At 41.4% G+C, this 22,980-nt stretch overlaps 1 protein-coding gene across 1 annotated transcript in view; it reads left to right on the forward strand.

Moving 5' to 3' along the window:
• ENTREP1 (endosomal transmembrane epsin interactor 1) overlaps positions 1–22,980 on the forward strand; it is an 88,030-nt gene that overhangs the window by 34,358 nt on the left and 30,692 nt on the right. Inside the window, exon 4 of the mRNA XM_023730622.1 lies at positions 20,277–20,387. Coding sequence (XP_023586390.1) covers positions 20,277–20,387 — 111 coding nt within the window. The remainder of the gene's footprint in view (positions 1–20,276; positions 20,388–22,980) is intronic.

Raw genomic sequence — 22,980 nt, forward strand, 5'->3', positions numbered from 1 at the left:
TGAGGTATGACTACATTTTTTAATTCCTCTTTTTTTTGTTTTAATGTTGTCCTCTTTTACATATTGATGTCTCTGTTTCCCTCTTTTCAGTGTTTTAGCTTTGATTTATTTTTGTGACTTCCCTGCCTGGGTTTATATCTGGTTGCTGTATCCTGTTTTCTAGTCTTGGGTTGTTATCTGACGTTATTGATTTTCTAACCGGAGGACTCCCTTTAGTATTTCTTGTCATTTTAGTTTGGTTTTTGCAAAGTCCTTCAACTTCTGTTTATCTGGAAATGCCCTAATTTCACTGTCATATTTGAGAGACAGTTTAGCTGGATATGTAATTCTTGGCTGGCATTTTTTTCCTTCAAGGCTTTATATGTGTCATCCCATTGCCTTCTTGGTTTCAGCTGAGTAGTCCAAGCTTAGTCTTATTTACTCTCCTTCGTAGAAGACTTTTCGTTTATCCCCAGCTGCTCTTAAAATTCTCCCTTTATCCTTGGTTTTGGCAAGTTTGATTATGATACGTCTTGGTGACTTTCTTTCGGGATCTACCTTTTGTAGGGTTCAATGAGCATCTTGGATAGATATCTTGTCATCTTTCATGATATCAGGGAAGTTTTCTGCCAACAAATCTTCAGCAATTCTTTCTGGATTTTCTGTTATTCCCCCGTGTTCTGGTACTCCAATCACTGGTAGGTTATTCCTCTTGGTAGAGTCCCATGTAATTCTTAGAATTTCTTCATTTTTTAAAATTCTTTTATCTGATTTTTCCTCAAATAAGTTGGTGTTAAGTGCTTTATCTTCAGTCTCACTCATTCTGACTTCCATTGCCTCAGTTCTGCTCCTATGACTTTCTGTTGGGTTTTCTAATTCTGAAATTTTATTATTAATCTTCTGGATTTCTGTTTGCTGTCTCTCTATGGATTCTTGCAGCCTGTTAAATTTGTCATTGCGCTCTTCTATAATCTTCTTAAGTTCCTCTGTTGCTTTGTCTGTGTGTTCCTTGGTTCTGCATTTTGTATGATCTCCTTCCTGATTTCTTGAAGAGTTCTGTATATTAATCTTTTGTATTCTACCTCCTGTAATTCCAAGAAGTTCTCTTCCTCCGGAAAATTTCATGAGTCTTTGTTTTGGGAGCTTACTGAAGCCATCATGGTCTGCCCCTTTATGTGATTTGATATTGACTCTTGTCTCCAAACCATCCGTAAGTTATTGTATTTATTTATTTTATGTTTGCTTACTGTGTTCTAGCTTCTTGTTTTATTTTATTTTGGTATGCCAAAATAGGCTGCTCATGGGAGCTAGTTTGATTATTGGTGCCTTTGAAGTGCTAACGTCTTGTCACCAGGTGGTTAGATCTGTTACTAAATATGTGAGCCCAGGAGTCTGTTTACTTTTCTTGTATGGATTCAGTTCAGGTGTCCAGGTAATCAGTCACCAAGTGTGTGGTGCAGGCTCTCACCTACAGTCCTAGAGAGGCAGGGGTGATTGGTGTTGGCACAGGTATCTGGCTGCAGTAGGGGGTCATGTACTGAGCAAGGCAGGGGGCTGATGGCTGTCCCTGGGTGTCTGGGAGGAAAACATGTCCCTGTTCCTGAGTACATAGGTGGGTAGGTTTTGCAGCTGGACTATGGGCACCCAGTGTTGTTGGCTCTAAGGACTGGGAGGCACCACTTATTCTTGGACCCCTGTCACAGTTTGCTAGGTGGCGTGGGTGGAACCACCAGTCCTCAGGCCCCTGATGTGGTTTGGTGAGGACCCTGCGTAATAGGCAGAGCAGTGTCAAATGTCATGAACTTACTACTTCACCATATAGCTGATAAAGTTGGAGTTAGGCTTCAGGTATTGTCATGGATTGAATAGTGTGCCCCCAAAAATGTGTGTAGCACCTTGGCTAGGTCATGATTCCCAGTATTGTATGATTGTGTTATCTGATGTGATTTCCTTACGTGTTGTAAACTCTACTGCTATGATCTCCTCATGTGTTGTAAATTCTATCACTGTGATGAGGTTGACAAGATTAGTGTCTTAATGCAATCTCTTTTGAGATATAAAAGAGAGAGGCGAGCAGAGATACATGGGAACCTCATACCACCAAGAAAGCAGTGCTGGGAGCAGAGCATGTCCTTTGGACCTGAGGTTCCTGTGCAGAGAAGCTCCCAGACCAAAGGAAGACTGATGACATGGACCTTCCTACAGAGCCAACAGAGAAACGTTCCCCTGGAGCTGATACCCTGAATTTGGACTTGTAGCCTACTGAACTGTGAAAACAATAAATTTCTCTCTGTTAAAACCATCCACTTGTGGTATTTCTGTTAAAGCAGCACTAATGACTGAGACAGGTATATACCCTGTTGTACTGTGATAATGAGGGCCTACACTGTTGAAATTGGCCCACACAGGTCTATGCAGGGGTGAAAGGCATTCAAAGTCTGTGGACCCCTTATGCCTATGCCTAGGCAAAGGAACTGTGCCTACCCTGAGTTCCTGGCTTAGGGGAGCTGGCAGATTATTTTTTCCTGTTTGTTAATTTGTTCCCTCTCCAAGGGCGGAAGAATGGCTCAGGGCGTGTGAAGGATCCTACTTCTAGCCCAGAGGACTAGGCAATCACTGAAGCCGGCCAGGGACCTGGTGCAGATCTGGGAGGGGGCAGGTAAATGGGAGAGAGGTTTTTCCTAAAGGGGGTGTTTTTTGATCCACGCGATAGGTCAGACACATGTACTTATCTTTTGCCGATTGAGCGCCGCTTTTCACTGGTTCTGGAGGCCTGAGTAGACTCTGCTGCTCGTTCTCTCTCAATGTGGAAAACGCCTCCCGAGTGCCACTGCTTGCCTAACTGTGCACACCAGCCAGTCTGGCCTGAAGGGTGCCGGCTCCGGCCGAGTCAGGTCTGGCAACTCCTTGCTGCTTCTGAACTGTCTCTCCCTCCCCCTGCCACTCAGTCCAATTCCTCATCTTTGCCTTTGATTTTCAGGGCTCCTAGATTGTCATATATAATTGATTCACTTGTTTTTTTGGGTCTTTGTTTTAAGAGGGATCACAGGAAGTGTCTGACTACCCGCCGTCTTGGCTCCACCTCTCGGAATATTATCTTTTGACTCTCCATTTTAATAAAATGAAGAAATTCGCACTTAACTCTGCTTCCTTCCCCCTTCCACCTCCCAGTTTTTGATAGTAGTACTATTATTTTATATTGCCAGTGTTTTAACATTTACATTTTGTTCTTAAGTTGTATTTTATGATTCAAACCATTTCTATAAATTGTTTCCAAAATAATTAAAACCAAATAATGGCGTTTATAATATTTTTATTATGGAAATGTTATTGTAATAGGATGTTAAAATTGAATTCTTTGTTTCCAGATTCTCCTGAGGCTTCAGTACAATAGATACTAGCTGTTCCCACATTCCAGTGTGTGTTAGACTATCTCAGCAAGACTTGCAGAGCTGGTGGGTGAAAACCAGTTTTGCAACCCTTAGCTAATGGGCATCCCCCAGCCTATAAAAATATTAGGCATTAAAGAGGCAAATATCTGGAGAAAGTTACTGAATTGCTGTGGCATTCTGTATTCCAACCTCCATGGGGAGTAGAGGGGTTGCTTAACAATAAGCCCTTGGAGAACTTGGTGCTCAAAGAGAAGCATTTGAAGAACTTAGTGGCTGATGACCACACTGGACTGGTATCAGCACAGGCCTGAGGAATCTAAAGGCCTAGTTGGAGTATCTTGTGGTCCCAGAGTTGAGATTGCAGTTGGAAAGTAACTGTGCTTTCACAGACTGAGTCTATGATGTATACTTCCAGCTGACCAGATTGGCCCCTACAAGAAAGAGTGAACCTGGAGTCAGCTTAGATCCTACCCATGAGGACCCCTAGAGGAGAAAGGAGGCCACAGCAGAAAGAGACTGGGGCTGCATTGTTGGGCAGTCAGTTAAGGGAACTTCAGGCTCAGTAATAAAATATTTCAGAGGAACTAATGAGAGTCCCATTTAGGAGAAAGTCCACTGTAAACACTTGCCATGACTGGACAGTATCAGTCAAGTGAAACTCTCCCTGCCCGTTACCTTATCTACCAACAAGGTGGAAGCCTCCCCCCTCTCCTTCGTATCCAAGGAGGCAGAACTGTGGAGGGTAGGCTTCAAGAGAAATAGACAAAGAAATAGGGAAATAGAGAAGATTAGGGTCACTCCCTTGCCGTTGCCTCTACAAGTTTGCTCCCCGAAACAAGCTTGATCCAAAGGAGAGCAGCTTAAGTTTAAATGAAGTTTCGAGTTTTGCCTAGGACACACATTTGGATATTTTAATTACTGAAATGAGGCTTTTTGTGACTGGAGGATTTTTTTGTATCTGAGATTGACCAGAGAAGTCTTGAGCCCTGTTGCAGATTTCATCTTAGGAGTTGGGAAGAAATAGCTCTACAAAGTGGGCTTGAACAACACTAGGAAAAAGCACAGAGTGGTTTTCTGTTGGAGCCCGTGAGTCCTACTTTTTCCAGGGACCAGCTCTGTCATTTACTGCAGAACCAGGAAGAATGATTGGATCTAGAGAGAAGGAAATGTAATCCCATGTCACTCAAAGAAGGGCTGTTTCCAGCAGCCAAGTCAAATGTATTACAGTGTTGTTTCTTGTTCTCTCTCATTGTCTCAGTTTCAAGCAACTTTTAGTTTGCTTCATGTTTGGACCATGACTTTGATATATAGGCTTGCATTTTTCCTGGAGTTCCTAAATGACTCTTTTTCTTGTTGACAAAAAATCACATGCCTTTACCTAATCATGAAAGTCATCTAGCGTCTTTTTTTAATATAGCTTTATTAAGATATAATTTATATACCATAAAATTCACCCATTTAAAGTGTACAATTCAATGTTTTTTAGTATGTTCACAGGCTGTGCAAGCATTACTGTCATCAGTTGTAGAACATTTTCGTCACACTAAAAAGAAACTCTATACCCATTAGAAGTCACTCCCCATTTCCCCCAGTGCTCCCAGCCCTAGGTAACCACTAAAGTACTTTCTCTGTTGATTTGGCTGTTTTGGACATTTTGTATAAGTGGAATCATACAATATGTGGCCTTTTGGAACTGACTTCTTACATTTAGCGTAGTATTTTCAAAGTTCATGTATCAGTACTTTTTCTTCTTTTTATGGCTGAATAATATTCCATTGTATGGATATACCACATTTTATTTATCCATTCATCAGTTGATGGACATTAGGATTGTTTCCACTTTTTGGCTATTATGAATAGTGCTGTTATGAACATTTCTGTACAAGTTTTTGTGTGGATATATGTTTTCATTTCTCTTGGATATATACCTAGGAGTGAGATTACTAGATGACATGGTAACTCTATGCTTAACATTTTGAGGAACATTTGATAAATTTGTTTTCCAAAGTGTAATCGATTTGGTGCTTCCTTAAAAAGTTAGAAATATGATCCAGCAATCCCGCTTCTTGGAATATATCCTAGAGAAATAAGAGCCGTCACACGAATAGATATATGCACACCCATGTTCTTTGCAGCGCTGTTCATGATAGCAAAAAGATGGAAACAACCTAGGTGCCCATCAACGGATGAATTCATAAACAAATTATGGTATAGTCACACAATGGAATACTATGCAATGATAAAGAACAATGATGAATTCGTGAAACATAACATGGAGGAATCTGGAAGGCATTATGCTGAGTGAATTTAGTCAGTTGCAAAAGGACAAATATTGTATAAGAACACCATTGTAAGAACTCAAGAAAAAGTTTAAACACAGAAGAAAACATTCTTTGATGGTTACCAGGGCGGAGAGGGAGGGAGAGTGATATTCACTAACTAGATAGCGGACAAGAATTATCTTAGGTGAAGGGAAGGACAGCACACAGTACAGGGGAAGTCAGCACAGCTGGTCTGAACCAAAGTTAAGAGGTTTCCTGAATACAACCAAACACTTCGAGGGACAGAGTAGTAGGGGCAGGGATCTGGGGACCATGGTTTCAGGGGACATCTAGGTCAATTGGCATAGCAAAGTTCATTAAGAAAAAGTTCTGCATCCCACTTTGGTGAGTGGCGTATCGGGTCTTAAAAGCTAGCGAGCAGCCATCTAAGATGCATCAATTGGTCCCAACCTGCCTGGAGTAAAGGAGAATGAAGAACACCATGGACACAAGGAAGGTATTAAGAGACAGAAAGGGCCCAAGAGACAGAAAGGGCCACATAAACCAGAGACTTCATCAACTTGAGACCAGAAGAACTAGATGGTGCCTGGCTATCACCAGTGACTGCTCTGAAAGGGAACACAACAGAGAGTCCCTGACAGAGTGAGAGAAAAGTAGGGTACAGAACTCAAATTCTAGTAAAAAGACCAGACTTGGTAGTATGTTTGAGACTGGCGGGATTCCAGAAGACACAGCCTTCAGACTCTCTGTTAGCCCCAAACTGAAACAATTCCCGAGGCCAAGTCTTCAGACAAAGATTAGACTGGACTATGGGACATAAAATGATGCTTGTGAAGAGTATGTGCTTCTTAGCTCAAGTAGATGCATGAGACTAAATGGGCAGCTCCTGTCCAGAGGCAAGATGGGAGGGCAGAGAGGGTCAGGAGCTGGTTGAATGGACATGGGGAATCCGGGGCGCAAAGGAGGAGCGTGCTATCACAGTATAGGGAGAGCAACTAGGGTCACATAACAATGTATGTATAAATTTTTGTATGAGAGACTAACTTGAATTGTAAACTTTCACTTAAAGCACAACAATTTAAAAAAATTGTTTTCCAAAGTGTCTGTACCGGTTTATGTTCCCACCAGCAGTGCACAAGGGTTCCTGTTTCTCCATGTTCTTGTCAACACTTGTTATTGTCTGTCTTCTTTGAAGTGGTATCTCATTGTAGTTTTGATTTGCATTTCCCTGATGGCTAATCATGTTGAGCTTATTCATATGCTTATCAGCCATTTGTATATTTTCTTTGGAGAAATGTTTATTCGGATCATTTGCCTTTTTTTAATTGGATTATTTGTTATTTTTAATTACAATTCCTTATTGGATATATAGTTTGCAAATATTTTTTTCCCATTCTATGAGTTGTCTTTTCACTTTCTTGATGGTGTCTTTTGAAGCACGTAAGTTTTAAATTTTGATGAAGTCCAGTTTATCTATTTTTTCTTTTATCACTTCTGCTTTTGGTGTCATATCTAAGAAGGCTTTGCCTAACCCAATGGCACAAAGATTTACTATATTTTCTCCTAAGAGTTTTATAGTTTTAACTCTTACATTTACGTCCATGATGCATTTTGAGTTAATTTTTGTATATGTTGTGAGAAAGGGGTCCAGTTTCACTCTTTTGCATGTAAATATCCAGTTGTCCCAGCGTAATTTGTTGAAGAGACTGTTCTTTCCCCATTGAACAGTTTTGGCACCTTTGTTGAAAATCGATTGATTATAAATGTGTGGCCTTATTTATCTAGCTTCTTTTCTTCTAGCTTTTCTTCTCTAGAAGAAATCATACTCTTTCTGCTAGTTGTTCTACCTTCTCCTTTTCTCTCTAAGCTCTCTGATTTCTTGTTTTACTTTGGACTTAAAATATTTTCTAGGCCTGCTCTACAGATGTCATCCTAATATTTTCTTTTCTTTGTATTCTTGGATTGAAGCCATTGTTTCTTAGATCTCATGCGTTCTTTTTCCTTGAATTCCTTTTTCATTTTGCCAGAGAACATTCTCAAGTAATAGTTTTCAGAAAGAATGTGAGTTAAGGGCACCCTCTTAGGGTTTGAATATTTTGATATGTCTTTGTCTTGCCTTCACACTTGAATGATGGCTAGGCTGGATATAGAATTCTGGTTTCAAAATAATTTTCCTTTTGAAATTTGAAGGCATTGCTTGATTGCTTTTGTCATCCTGTGTTACCTGTGAGAAGCTTGAGTAGGCATCGTCTTTTTTTCTTTCTGGAAACTTTTAGGATCTTCTCTTTACCTTAGTGTTGATAAAGTTTAATTTTCAAAAAAATAAAAGTATGACTCTCAGGTGAATGTAAAACGAACATGTGTCATTAATGATGGAAAATTGGTTCAAAGAGCTTTTGAGAAGCTAACAATAGGTTATGTTATGAGAAGATTGTTGGGATCAATACAAAACTGGTTAATGTCCATCTGGGCTATAAACCATAACTTTTGCAGTTTTCTATTCCAACAACTTAAACTCTGCTCCTACAGAATTGTAAAATAGCTGAGTAAATTAAAAAAAAAAAAAAAAAATAGAACAGCCAGTAATCTCTTTTGCCTATTTCTAATTTGCAGGTAATTTTTCTGATGGTCCTCTGCAATTACATGAGGTCTAGGTGTGGGCCTTTTTTCTTTCATCTTCTTGAGTACTCAATGAGGTCTTTTTGCTTCCTTCTCTCCATTTGCTCTGCTCTTTGTCTCTAGAATATCTAGTAATCAGATGTTGGACTTCTTGGATTGAACTTCTTTGTTTCTTAACTTCTCAAGGTCTCACATTTTCTATTTCTATGTCTTTTTAAAACAAATTTTATTGTGCTTTAGGTGAAAGTTTACAGTACAAATTAGCTTCTCATTCAAAAATGTATGCACAAATTGTTTTGTGACATTGGTTGCAGTCCCCCCATTATGTCAGCACTGTCCACCACAGTTTCCCCATCTCCATTCGTCCAGTTTTAGTGTCCCTTCCTGGCTTCTCATCTTTGCTTTTGGGCAGATATTGCCCATTTGGTCTCGAATCCTTGATTAAACTAAGAAGCACGTTCCTCATGTGTTGTTTTATGGGCCTGTCTACTCTTTGGCTGAAAGTGGGACTCTGAGAGTGGCTTCAGTTCTGAGTTAGCAGGGTGTATTTCTGTGTCTTTTTGATTTATGTTCTGGGTATTCTTATGTTTTTCTCCTGCTAGTCTATTGAGGTATTTATTTTGACAATCATACTTTTTAGTGTTCAGAAACTCTTTTTTGATCTCTGATTTATCCTTTTTTTTAGCAACTGTTTTTGCTTCATATATGCCATTTTTTTTTTTTTGCTCTCTTGAAGATACATGTTAGATACCTTTAAAAATTTTCTTTTCTCTTCCCTGAGTAATCTATGTTTTCTTCTTGGAGGTCAGTAGTTTTGTTTGACATCTTAGTCCTTCTTTTTAGTGCTGTTTGCTTTTTGAATGTCTTTTGATCCTTGATTGTTCATTCTAGCTGTGACGGAAGAAATAGGTTGGTTAATATTTGTAACAACAACCACAATAAACACATAACTGAGATGCATGTTGTATTAGTTTCCTAGGGCCACTGTAACAAAGTGCCACAACTGGGTGGCTTATAAAAACAGAAATTTGTGTCACGATTCTGAAGGCTGGAAGGCCAAAATCAGGGTATCAGCCATATCGATTCCTTCTGAGGGCTCTGAGGGAAAATCTGATCCATGCCTCTCTTATAGCTTCTGGTGGCTACCAGCAGACCTTGGCATTCCTTGTTTACAGCTCTGCCGCCTTCTTCACGAGGCCATTTTCCCTCTGTCTGTGTCTCTTCTTTTCTATAAAGATGTCATTCACATTGGATTAGGACTCGCCCTACCCCAGTATGACTTCATGTTAATTTAACTGTTAACACCTTAAAATACCTTATTACCAAACAAAGTCATATTCACAGGTACTGGTGATTAGGACTTCAACCTATCTTTTTGGGGTACACAATTCAATCCAATAGCACATATATTAACCTACTAATTATATGAGGTATTATTAGTATCTTGATCTGAGGAAGCACAGAGAGGTTAAGTCACGTAGCTAGAAGTGGCAGAGCTGGATGCAAGCTCAGGTGGTCTATCTCTAGAGTCCAGGCTTTTAATCGCTTACCTTGCTTGTGTAGGTCTGTTTCCACAGCAGGCTTGTCCAAGAGGGAGGGCTGCCTGAGAGCCTTGCCTGAGGGCCATAGCGATTGATGGGCTTCACTTTGGGTGTGCTTGAGAGAAGCTAACAGATGACCCTCCTGTGCCAAAAAGAAGACTTGACTTTGGAGTGCAGCACCCCACCAGGATCCCTACACCCCCGGGCAGATTATCCAACTGTTTTAGAGAAAAGCACACCTGTGTTAGTTGGTGGTCAAGTGCTTCTACTGCCTGTTCCTTTTGTACCTCCAAAAGTCTCTTCAATATTTTTTCAATGTCTTATTATGATAATTCTCAAATTCACAGAAAGGTTGAGCAAATAAAGCAACGAATGGCTATATGCCCTCTATTTGGATTCAGTAACTATTAACATTTTGCCACATTTGCTATGTCTATATATAAATAGATATTTTATATTAAACCATTTCAAAGTTGCAGGTTTCATGATACTTCACCCCTATATACTTTAGGAAGCATCTCCTAAAAATAAGACATTCTTCTGCATCAACATAATAACATTCTCATACCTAAGAAAACTATCCGTAATTTCCTAACGTCATCATATATTCAGCCCATATTTAAACGTCCCCAATTGTTCCAAAATGGTTTTTAAATAACTTTTCTTAATCAAAAACCTTTTAACTGAAATATGATTTGTGCACGTTTATTTATGCGTATGTGTAGAACTTCATGAATTTTCACACAGTGAAATCTTTGGTGTAACCTAGTGTCTTAGTTATCTAGTGCTGCTATAACAGAAATACCATAAGTGGATGGCTTTAACAAAGAGAGATTTATTCTCTCACAGTCTAGGAGGCTAGAAGTCCGAATTCAGGGCGCCAGCTCCCAGGAAAGGCTTTCTCTCTTTGTCAGTTCTGGGGGAAGTTCCTTGTCATCAATCTTCCCCTGGTGTAGGAGCTTCTCAGAGTAGGGACCCTGGGTTCAAAGGACACATTCCACTCAGGGCGGCTCCCTTTTGGTGGTATGAGGTCCCTCTCTCTCTGCTCCTCTCTCTCTCCTTTTCTCTCTTGTAAGATAAAAGGTTGTGCAGGCCACACCCAGGGAAACACCCCTTACATTAGATCAGGCCGTGACCTGAGTAAGGGTGTTGCATCCCACCCTAATCCTCTTTAACATAACCTAATCTTGCCTCATTAACCACAAGCAGAGATTAGGATTTATAGCACATAGGAAAATTACATCAGATCACAAAATGGAAGACAACCACACAACACTGGGAATCCTGGCCTAATTGATACACATTTTGGGGGCACACAATTCAATGCACAACACCTAGCTTTTTAAAAAAATCCGGGATGCAGTCAAGTTTCACTAATTGCATTTGATTGTTCTCTTTAGTCTTTTTATTCTAGAATATTCTTCCTGCCTATTTTTTTTTTTCAGGAATTGATTCTGTGCAGAAATGAGTCTAATTTTATATATATATATATATATATATATATGTATATACACACACACACACACACACACAGACATATATAGGAACCCTGGTGGCGCAGTGGTTAAAGCAGTCGACTGCTAACCGAAAGGTTGGTGGTTTGAAACCACCAGCAGCTCTGCAGGAGAAAGATGTGGCAGTCTGCTTCCATAGTGATTTACAACCTTGGTAACCCTATGGGGTTGGTATGAATTGGAACTGACGTGACGGCAGTGGTTTGGTTTTAGATATGTATATATATATATTGGATTATGGAAAATTTCAATCTAATGCAGATTCTTCTCAAGAGCTGTGACTTTCATTGCTGGGAGTTATAAGATCTGACGCTAACTTGCTGCAACCTTGAGAAACTAAGAACGGTGAAACAGGTTCCAGAAGCAAGGAAAGAAAGAAAATTAGAGTAGCACATAAAAAAGGATAAAAGAATAATGGAGTAAGTAAGGCAGAGTCTCAAGAACCATAGATATGCAATATTTTTTAAAAAACTAACTTTCTGCTGCCTCTCTTACCTTCAAATCCAAATGTAATTTTGCCACCTTATTTCTAAGAGTTATAGCAGATCGGGTTCCTGACGCTTTGACCTAGTTAGAATACAAATCTCATGTGTCTCAGGATCCTCTGGCTTTTTCTCTTGAGACTCTCGTTACGATGTTTTCCTCTTGGAAAACATTTCTGGTGTGATTATGTTAATGGAAGGGTGGCAAGGCTGTCCAGGTTGAATTGAGGAGTTATGGCGCCAGACATGGGCTGAGGGCATCTTCCGCTCTGCTAAGCCCGATTGCTTGGCCCATGAGAAGTCACTTTCCTGAGAAATGAGGGGTCATGTACTGAAAGGGAGCACTGGTGGACTGAGGGATCTGCAAGAGAACCGGGGGAAAGAAACCCCTCGTAGGGCAGAATTTTCATTTTACAAGCGAGGAGGCCTGAAAGTGCCCTGAGATTTACACATTTTTCACTAGGAATAAGCAATTCTAAGTTATAAGTAGAGGCAGGTGTGGGTTAACCAGTAAGCACGGTGTTATGGATTGAATTGTTTTTGTTGTTGTTAGGTGCCGTCAAGTCAGTTCTGACTCATAGTGATCCTATGTACAACAGAACGCAACACCGCCCAATCCTGCGCCATCCTTACAATCGTTGGTACCCTTGAGTCAATTGTTGCAGCTGCTGTGTCAATCCATCTCGTTGAGGGTCTTCCTCTTTTTCGCTTACTCTTTACTTTACCAAGCATGATGTCCTTCTCCAGGGACTGATCCCTCCTGATAATATGTCCAAAGTATGTGAGATGAAGTCTCGCTATCCTTGCTTCTGAGGAGCATTCTGGTTGTACTTCTAAGACAGATCTTTTCGTTCTTTTGGCAATCCATTGTATATTCAGTATTCTTCGCCAGCACCACAATTCAAAGACGTCAATTCTTCTTCGGTCTTCCTTATTCATTGTCCAGCTTTCATATGCATATGAGATGATTGAAAACACCGTGTCTTGGGTCATCTTAGTCTTCAAGGTGACATCTTTGCTTTTCAACCTTTAAAGAGGTCTTTTGCAGCAGATTTGCCCAATGCAATGCGTCTTTTGATTTCTTGTGGATCCCAGTAAAATGAAATCCTTGACAACTTCAATCTTTTCTCCGTTTATCATAATTTTGCTTATTGGTCCAGTTGTGAGGATTTTGTTTTCTTTATACTGAGGTGTAATCCATACTGAAGGCTGTAGTCTTTGATCTTCATCAGTAAGTAACTTCAAGTCCTCTTCACTTTCAGCAAGCAAGTTTGTGTCATCTGCATTATGCAGATTGTTAATGAGTCTTCCTCCAATCCTGATGCCCCATTCTTCTTCATATAATCCAGCTTCTGGGAGTATTTGCTCAGCATACGGATTGAATAAGTATGGTGAAAGGGATACAACCCTGACACACTCCTTTACTGACTTTGAACCACGCAGTATCCCCTTGTTCTGTTCGAACAACTGCCTCTTAATCTATGTACAGTTTCTTCACGAGAACAATTAAGTGTTCTGGAATTCCCATTCTTGGAGTGTTATCCATAATTTGTTATGACCCACACAGTCAAATGCATTTGCATAATCAATAAAACACAGCTAAACATCTTTCTGATATTCTCTGCTTTCAGCCAGGATCCATCTGACATCAGCAATGATATCCCTCTTTCCAGTTCCCTGTCGATATACTGCTGGAGCTGCTTTTGAATGATCTTCAGAAAAATTTTACTTGCATGTGATATTAATGATATTGTTTGGTAACTTCCACATTTGGTTGGATCACCTCTCTTGGGAATAGGCATAAATATGGATCTCTTCCAGTTGGCTGGGCAGGTAGCTGTCTTCCAAATTTCTTGGCATAGACGAGTGAGCACTTCCAGCACTGCATCCATTTGTTGAAACATCTCAGTTGGAATTCTGTCAATTCCTGGAGACTTCTTTTTCACCAATGCCTTCAGTGCAGCTTGGACTTCTTCCTTCAGTACTGTCGGTTCCTGATCATATGCTACCTCCTGAAATGGTGGAACGTCGACCAATTCTTTTTGGTATGATGACTCTGTGTATTCCTTCCATCTTCTTTTGATTCTTCCTGCGTCATTTAATATTTTCCCCATAGAATCCTTCAATGTTGCAGCTCAAGGCTTGAATTTTTTCTTCAGTTCTTTCAGCTGTTGAAATGCTGAGTATGTGCTTCCCTTTTGGTTTTCTATATCCTGGTCTTTGCACTTGTCATTTATAATACTTTGTCTTCTTGAGCCACCCTTTGTAATCCTCTATTCAGCTCTTTTACTTCATCATTTCTTCCTCTCATTTTAGCTACTCGATGTTCAAGAGCAAGTTTCAGATTCTCTTCTGACATCCATTTAGGTCTTTTCTTTCTCTCCTGTCTTTTTAATGACCTCTAGCTTTCTTCAGGTATGATGTCCTTGATGTCATTCCACAACTCCTCTGGTCTTCAGTCATTAGTGTTCAGTGCCTCAAAATCTATTCTTGATATGGCCTCTAAGTTCAGGTGGGATATGCTCAAGGTTGAACTTTGCTCTCATGGACTTGTTGTAATTTTCTTCAGTTTCAACATGAACTTGCATATGAGCAATTGATAGTCTGTTCCACAATTGGCCCCTGGCCTTGTTCTGGCTGATAATATTGAGCTTTTCCATGTCTCTTTCCACAGATGTAGTCAGTTTGATTCCTGTGTATCCATCTGGCGAGGTCCATATGTATAGTCGCCTTTATGTTGTTGAAAAAAACATGCAAGCCCCCACAGTACGACAAACTGACAGACGTGGGGGAGATTGAATTGTGCCCCCCAAAATGTGTGTCAACCTGGCTAGGCCATGATTTCCAGTACTTGTGTAATTGTCCACCATTTTGTCATCTGATGTGATTTTCCTTTGTGTTGTAAATCCTACCTCTATGATGTTAATAAGGCAGGATTAGAGGGAGTTATGTTAATGAGACAGGACTCAATCTACAAGATAAAGTTGTGTTTTAAGTCAGTCTCTTTTGAGATATAAAAGAGAAGTGAGCAGAGAGACAGGGAGACCTCATACCACCAGGAAAGTAGAGCTAGAAGTGCACGTCCTTTGGACCTGGGGTCTTCGCGCTGAGAAGTTCCTAGAGCAGGGGAAGACTGATGACAAGGACCTTCCCCCAGAGCCGACAGACAGACAACGCCTTCCCCTGGAGCTGGCACCCTGAATATGGACTTCTAGCCTACTAGACTGTGAGAGAATGAACTTCTATTTATCAAAGCCACCCACTTGTGGTATTTCTGTTATAGCAGACCCAGATAACCAAGACAAAATTTGGTACTGGGAGAGTGGGTTGCTCCTCTAACAGATACATAAAATGTGGAAGCAGTTTTAAAACTGAATGGATAGAGGCTGGAAGAGTTTTAAAGTGCCTGATAGTAAAAGCCAGATTGCCTTGAAAAGACTGTTAGTGGAATTATGAACATCAAAGACAATTTTGGTGAGGACTCGGAGATGGCACAGACAGTGAGAAGCAGCAGCAGAGAAATGGCAGCAGCGGAACCAGGAGACTAGCTCAAGACAGCACTGGAGCTGACCCGCAGAGCGAGAGAGCTGAGTGCCTTTGCGCAGGAGGCTTTTTGGTGGAGTGGGGTGCTTCCAGGCACTTATCCGTGAGCTACGCTTGCCAACCCAAGAGTGAGAGAGCTGATCAAGTAGTTACATGAGACTAAATGGGCAACTTCTGTCCGGAGGTGAGATGAGAAGGCAGAGAGGGTTAGGAGCTGGTTGAATGAACATGGGAAATCAGGGGTGGAAAGGAGGAGTGTGCTGTCACAGTATGGAGAGAGCAGTTAGGGTCACATAACAATGTACGTGTAAATTTTTGTATAACAGACTAACTGGAAATGTAAACTTTAACAATAAACAAACAAAAAAGAGTGAGAGAGCTGAGTGCCTTCTGGATGAAGTGTACTGGGGGAGTGAGGTGCCTCTAGGCACTTATTGGTGGAGCTACAGAGCTTTGGAACACTTGCCCCAGCAAGGCAGACGCAGGCGGCAAGGCCCGAGGGGCTGAGAGGCAGTTATGGTAATGAGGCAGGACTCAATCTACAAGATTAAGTTATGTTTTAAGTCAGTCTCTTTTGAGATATAAAAGAGAAGTGAGCAGAGAGACAGGGGGACCTCATACCACCTAGAAAGTAGAGCCAGGAGTGTGCGTCCTTTGGACTCAGCTCTGGGTCCTTGCACTGAGAAGCTCCTAGAGCAGGGGAAGATTGATGACAAGGACCTTCCTCCAGAGCTGACAGAGAGAGAAAGCCTTCCCCTGGAGCTGGCACCCTGGATTTGTACTTCTAGCCTACTAGACTGTGAGAGAATAAACTTCTGTTTGTTAAAGCCACCCACTTGTGGTATTTCTGTTATAGAAGCCCTGGTTAACCAAGACACACAATTACAGTAAGCAAGGTATGCACGGGCTTAATTGTGTTTACTTACTAATCAGTCGTATTTCACATGGGTTTCACTCTTTAGCTCAGGTTTTCTCACTGTGGGTCCTGTCGGTCCCTAAACCCAACCTGTGGTGATTTCTCCAGTTCCAGAATGCATCATTGGAATAGATATTAGTCATCAACTGGCAGAACCCCCACATTGGATCCCTGACAAGTGGAGTAAGGGCTATTATGATAGGAAAAGCCAAGTGAAAGCCACTAGAACTGCCCCTATCTAGGAAAATAGTAAACAAAAAGCAATACAGCATTCTTGGAGGGACTGGAGAGATTAGTGCCACCATCAAGGACTTGAAGGATATAGGGGTGTTGATTCCTACCACATCCCCATTTAACTTGCCTGTTTGGCCTGTGCAAAAAACAGATGGATCTTGCAGAATGGCAGTGGATTATTGTAAACTTAACCAGGTTGTGATTCCAATTGCAGCTGCTGTTCCAGATGTGATTTCATTGCTTGAGCAAAATAATACATCTCCTGGTACCTGGTATGCAGTTATTGATCTGGCCAATGCCTGTTTCCTGATCCTGGTTTCAAAGGACCACCAGAAGCAGTTAGCTTTCAGCTGGCAAAGCCAGCAATACACCTTCACTCTCCTGCTTTGGGTATATCAACTCTCCAGCCCTATGTCATAATTTAGTCTGCAAGGATGGAAGTTATGCATGGGCTCAGCAACATGGACTTCCACTCACCAAGGCCATCTTGACTGCAGCCACTGCTGAATGCCGAGTCTGCCAGCAGCAGAGACCAACACTGAGTCCCCAATATGGCACCATTCCTTGAGGCGATCAGCCAGCAACTTGGTGGCAGGTTGATTACATAAGACCACTTCCATCATGGAAAGGACCTCGTTTTGCTCTTATTGGGATAGACGCTTTGGAGATGGATTTGCCTTCCCTGCACACAGTGCCTCTGCCAAAACTACCACCCGTGGATTGTGGTAGTTAAGGTTGCGTGTCAAGTTGGTCGGGCCATGATTCTCAGTGGTTTGGCAGTTATGCAATGATGTAGTTTGGCAGTTACATAATGATGTAATTTGGCAGCTACGTAATGATGTAGTTATCCTCCATGATGTGATCTGATGTGATCAGCCAATTAGTTGTAGGGGGAGTTTCCTCGGGGGTGTGGCCTGCATCCAATATATATATGGACATTCTGGCAAAGCTTGATGGCTTGCTCTGGATCCTGCATCTGGCTCATCTTCATCTGACCTCTGGTTCTTGGGACTTGAGCCAGCTGCCTGCCATATTGCCTGCTGATCTTGGGTTTGTCAGCCTCTGCAGCCTGTGAGTCAGGAGAAGACTCCAGCCTGATGATGACCCATGGATTTAGGATTTGCCAGCCTCTACAACTGTGTGAACCACTTCCTTGAGATAAATCTTTCTCTCTCTCTCTGTATATATATGCTTCACTGGTTTTGCTTCTCTAGAGAACCCAGACTAAGACATTTGGAAATTGTTTGAAATTTGTAAACTTAACCAGATAGTAACTACAATTGCAGCTGCTATTCCAGTAAGTAAGCACAGTTAAGCCTGTGTGTACCTTGCTTATTGGGTCATCTCTCTGTGAGTAGAGATAAAGTAGAGGGTCAGAGAAAAAGAGGAAGATGCTTAAGGAGATTGACTGACACAGTGGCTGCAACAGTGGGCTCAAACACAGCAATGATTGTGAGAATGGTGCAGGACTGTGCAGTGTTTCATTCTGTTGTACATAGGGTTGCTATGAGTTGGAACTGACTTGATGGCACCTAACCACAATAACAACAACCAGAAGTTATAAATGCTGTGCTTGGAGCAGTGTCCCAAACTGATGAAAATTTGCGTTTCACTCAGGTAGCGAAAGGAAGAGGCCTTTTACCTCCATTGAAAGAGAAATGGGAAATAAATGTTATTATTATATTTTAAACACTTTTAAAAAAGAAACTTAGGAGACAATCATAATATGAGTGAATCTTAAACATCTTTGAAAGGAATGGGAGACAGCTGGTTCTGTTCGCAGCAATGGGCTCCTTGGTAAGAAGTGGTCTGGAAGTTGTTAGTATGTCTGCTAAGCTTCTGGAAGAAGTTTAAAGTGTGCTGTGAGGTAAAGAATTACTTTACCTCAAGTAACTTGTCCTTTTTCCTTAGTTCCTGAGAGAGAACTCTAAACCCTTGGAATTCCCTGAGTATTTGAAGTGCCTTTGTTATCTAGACCTGTAGGCCACATGTGGGGGTTTGTGTTAATAGGCAGAGGCTGGCCTCACCAGAAAAGACCACCACTTGGCCTGATATCAGCTTACCTCAGGGGAAGAAGGGAGAATGAGCCAATCAATCATGACTATGTAATGAAGCCAATAAAGGCTCTGGATAGGGAAGGTCCATGTAGTGGCATCACTAGGAGGCATGAATGGGGGGGTATGCAAGGTGTAGGGAACACTGAGGCTGTTACTCTCCCTGAGCCTGAGGAAGAAGAGGGAGTGGCAAGGACAATCTGGAAGTCAGAGTCATGTACAGAGGACTACCTTGAGAGGAGCTGTGGCTTCTCTCGAGGGACACAGCCAGCCAGTGCCTGCAGAGAAGGAACCAGGAGGATAACTTGACAAATTGCTGTCATTACTTTAAAAACCCATTGCCATCGAGTCCACTCTGATTCACAGCAACCCTATAGGACAGAGTAGAACTGTCCATAGGGTTTCCTAGGCTGTAATCTTTATAGGAGTAGATTGCCACATCTTTCTCTCGTGGAGTGGTTGGTGGGTTTGAACCACTGACCTTTCAGTTAGCAGTTGAGCTCTTAACCACTGCCACCAGGGCTCCTTTGATTACTTTAAGTATCTTTTTTACCCCCAGCTTCTAGCAATAGGATACCAGTAAAAAAACCTTTCCCATGTACTTGCGTTGTACAGTAGCTCTTTGTTGGTAGAATTATTTAAAAGTTGACTTGATTTTTCAATTAAGGAGAAAAACCAAATAAAATATTTTAAAATTTGAGTTCAATGCTACCGATGCAAACCCTTCCTTAAGGAATTCTCAGGTACTTAAAATGCAGCATACTTAGAGACAATTTGACATGCCAAACATCGTTCCAAAAACCGTTACTGGCCGTTTTCTGCCCATGCTTTCCATATTGGTGAACTTCAACACTGTGGAAGAATGTGACCTACTATGTCTTGTATTTATGGTGGACAGGTTTTAGCAGAGCTTCTAGACTAGGACACATGGAGAAGAAAGGCCTGGCCAGCTACTTCTGAAAATTAGCCCATGAAAACCCTATGGATCACAACAGAATACGGTCCAACATAGTACTGGAAGGTGAGCCCCCTAGGCTGGAAGGCACTCAAAATATACAGTGGCCACAATAGACTAGAGGATACCAATGATTGTGAAGATGGCACGGGATTGGGCAACATTTCCTTCTGTTGTACGTGGGGTCCCCATGAGTCGGAGCCGACTTGGGGATGTATAACATGGAATGTGTTAATCGTAAAGGTCAGGAGTTTTACTTGTAGGCTGCCAGCTTTTCTTTCTGGCTGGCTTGGTCTCTTCTGCTTGTGGTCCTGAGTGAATTTTGGTGGTTGTCTGCATCTTTTGCATTGTGTTAGCAAAGACTAGTACCCTCTTTCAGGCTTCTGGCTGCTAGTGGCTATGAACTTCCTGATTTCCCTGGGTTCCACTAATATTCTAGAGCTCCCCATTTGTCTACTTGACTGTTGCTCTCCAGAACTCAGAAAAAAGAAGAATGGCTGACGGAAGAAATAGCAGGGGTTTAGTGTAATGCGTGAGTAGTAAGGACTTGAAATTCTTGAGAAGACTTGAGAGTCAATGGCATTCCTCAGTATTTAAAATATTTTAAAATGTGAGAAAAAGTTTGTACGTTAAAAACATAGCTCTGATTTAAAATTTTTTTTTTTCTCTAGGAAGAGAATATGAGATTTTTTTATTCAGCCAAAAGTATCTCTGAATTTCACTGCCCTCTCTTTCTAACTGCCCATTCTCCTCTTGCTGTTTCAGGTCAACCTCTTTGTGCTGCTGTCTGTGGTTTGTGTCCTCCTGAATCTAGCTGGATTTATCCTTGGCTGCCAAGGGGCCCAGTTTGTGGCCAGCGTGCCCAGGTGTGATCTGGTAAGCAGTCCTGAGACACCACTGTGAATCTGGGCAGACCCTGGCCTGTCTGACTTTCTTGGGGTGCCAGTGGGTGGCTGGCAAGGGTCCTGAAGTGAAATCTGAGGTTGGCTAAAGGAAGGGGGAAAACAAAAACAAAGAACTGCCTGCTAATTATTTTATTCAGGTTGTCAATGATTTTTTCCAAAGAGGGGACCAGCCACCTAGCCCCAGGAAGCACACTAACATAATGCATCAGTAGTTTGTGAATGGATATTCTCAAAATACAGGTCAGCAGTTGTTAAGGACCTGGTGTGTTTCAGCATTCAGAGTATTCAGATTTTAGAAGATAAATACAGTGCGTATACCACTTATTATGTAAAGCCCAGAGGAGTCTGGGTCAACAGGTCGTAATCAAGGCTTTCGCTTTTCAGAGATTTTCCAATTTCAGAATTGTGAACGAGAGGTTGTGGATCTATGCCATCTCTGAATTTGAACTTCTCAGTAACAAATGTCTCTCTGTGGCACAAAGCAAAAGAAAGAACTTTTTCCAAGCTGTAATAAATCTCACTGATGGAACTTACTTTCACGGCAGCCTCATCTTATAGACCCCAACAGGATGGAAGCCAAGAAGGCTGCCATATTTCTAAAAATGCCCTGATAAAACCCTTGAGTGAAACGCATGACCTTCCTAGATAGAAAACTCAGGCACTTGCTGTTTCTTAACAATCCTTTACATTTTTTTTTTTTTTTTAATTTTTGGCATTCCATTGCTAAATAACCATAAGTTGCCAATAGAGTCACAGAGCTTACCACCTCTTCTGGTTTTTAAGGCCCTCTGCGATATGCCCTCAGCCTGCCCCCCACTGTGGCAGCTCACACTCTCTGTAATTGAGCTGATGCACCCACGGGTTATTACCCAGACTCCTGCCATACTTTGATTTCTAACAATGCTGTTTCCCCCCGTAATTCCCTTCCCCTCACTCCCTGCTCATCCAAGTGCTGTTAGTCTTTTAAAAACCAAAAAAAAAAAACAAAAAAAAAACAAAACAAAACCCTATTGCTATCGAGTCGATTCCTTCTCATAGTGACCCTACAGGATAGAGTAGAACTGCCCCCTAGGGTTTCCAAGGAGCAGCTGGTGGATTTGAACTGGCAACCTTTCGGTTAGCAGCTGAGCTTGTAACCACTGCACGACCAGTCTTTTAAAGCCCCATTCAAAGACTGCCTCCTTCATGAAATAGTCCCTAATCCCCCAAGAAGATAATCCTCCAGAATATTTTGTCAGTATACCTCTTAGACATTTATCCCTCACTTTTTTTTGGGCTTAAGATATTCGTATTTTTGTCTTCTCTCTTCTTCCAGGCTGGAGTTTCCTTTAGGACAGTATTTGGTTCTTTTTTTATTTTGGGAGGTTTCTGATGCCTCCACTCATATTCCTTTACACAAAGTTCCCAGAAAAAAACATTTTGAATGAAGCTTGGTTTTCCAGTTACTAATTACACAGCAAATTAGATGGGATAAAGAGAACAGACACAGGCTAGAGGTGAAAAGACATAATATATGGAAAGACAATTCAGCAAAATTATAGCGTTTGTTTATGTGCAAGGCACCATGCTAGGTACTGTAGAGAGTAGTATTAAAACAACGATCATATTAAGCCAGTAATAAGAATTGTATGAAGTTTATTTAATATGTGATTTGCAAATTGGGGTAATATTTTGACCGCTATTGTGGTGTGCCCTTGAGTCGATTCCAACTCATAGCAACCCTATAGGGCAGAGTAGAACTGCCATACAGAGTTTCCTAGGCTGTAAATCTTTACAGGGGCAGATCACCAGATCTTTTCTCCCATGGAGCCTCTGGTGGTTTTGAACTGCTGACTTTTCAGTTAGCAGCTGAGCACTTAACAACTGCGCCACCAGGGCTCCTACATTTTGACTAGGGAATCAAAAATGTTCCAAAGACGAAAGAACTTTCAAAAATTCTTATACCCCATCTTATCGACATTGCCATGGAAACAGGGCCAGAACAGTGTTTACATAATAACAATTTACCCTAAAACACAATTTCCAGTCTGACCGTGGAGTTTCCGTTTCCTGAAACTGACTGCATTCTTCAAAAGAGCACAATGCCCAAGGCAAAACGGTCTTTACTACTTAGCAAGACTATTGTTTGACGTAAGGTGACTTTTAGGAGACCAGTCTGCTCAAGACTCAAGGTTCAAAAGATCACCTCAGGACAATGGCCTGGGTGGGTCACCTCAACTCCATGGACCCCAGAAATCTGGATTCCAGAAGAATTAAAACTGTTTCTTAGTAGAAAGAAAAATTGTTTCTGACCGAGAAGTTTACCGTGTGGCAAGAGGAGTATAGTTAAGCATGGTAAATGCCTAATCAGTGTTTGTGGAGTGAATGAATAAATGTCTAACTGGAAAGCAAGGTAGACTGATACAGTCCATCAGAGGTTGAGGCAGAGGGAAAGTGTGCTCAGGAGACGCAAAAGAAGAAGGGCTTGTACCCATGGGAAGATGAGGAAAGGCTACCTGGAGTATAGATTTTGGGATAGATCTTGAAAGATGAATAAATAAAAGAGGGTCAAAGCCAAGAGAGGA

This window comes from Trichechus manatus, unplaced genomic scaffold (genome assembly GCF_000243295.1).
Source record: "Trichechus manatus latirostris isolate Lorelei unplaced genomic scaffold, TriManLat1.0 scaffold00038, whole genome shotgun sequence".
NCBI classification, from domain to species: Eukaryota; Metazoa; Chordata; class Mammalia; order Sirenia; family Trichechidae; genus Trichechus; species Trichechus manatus.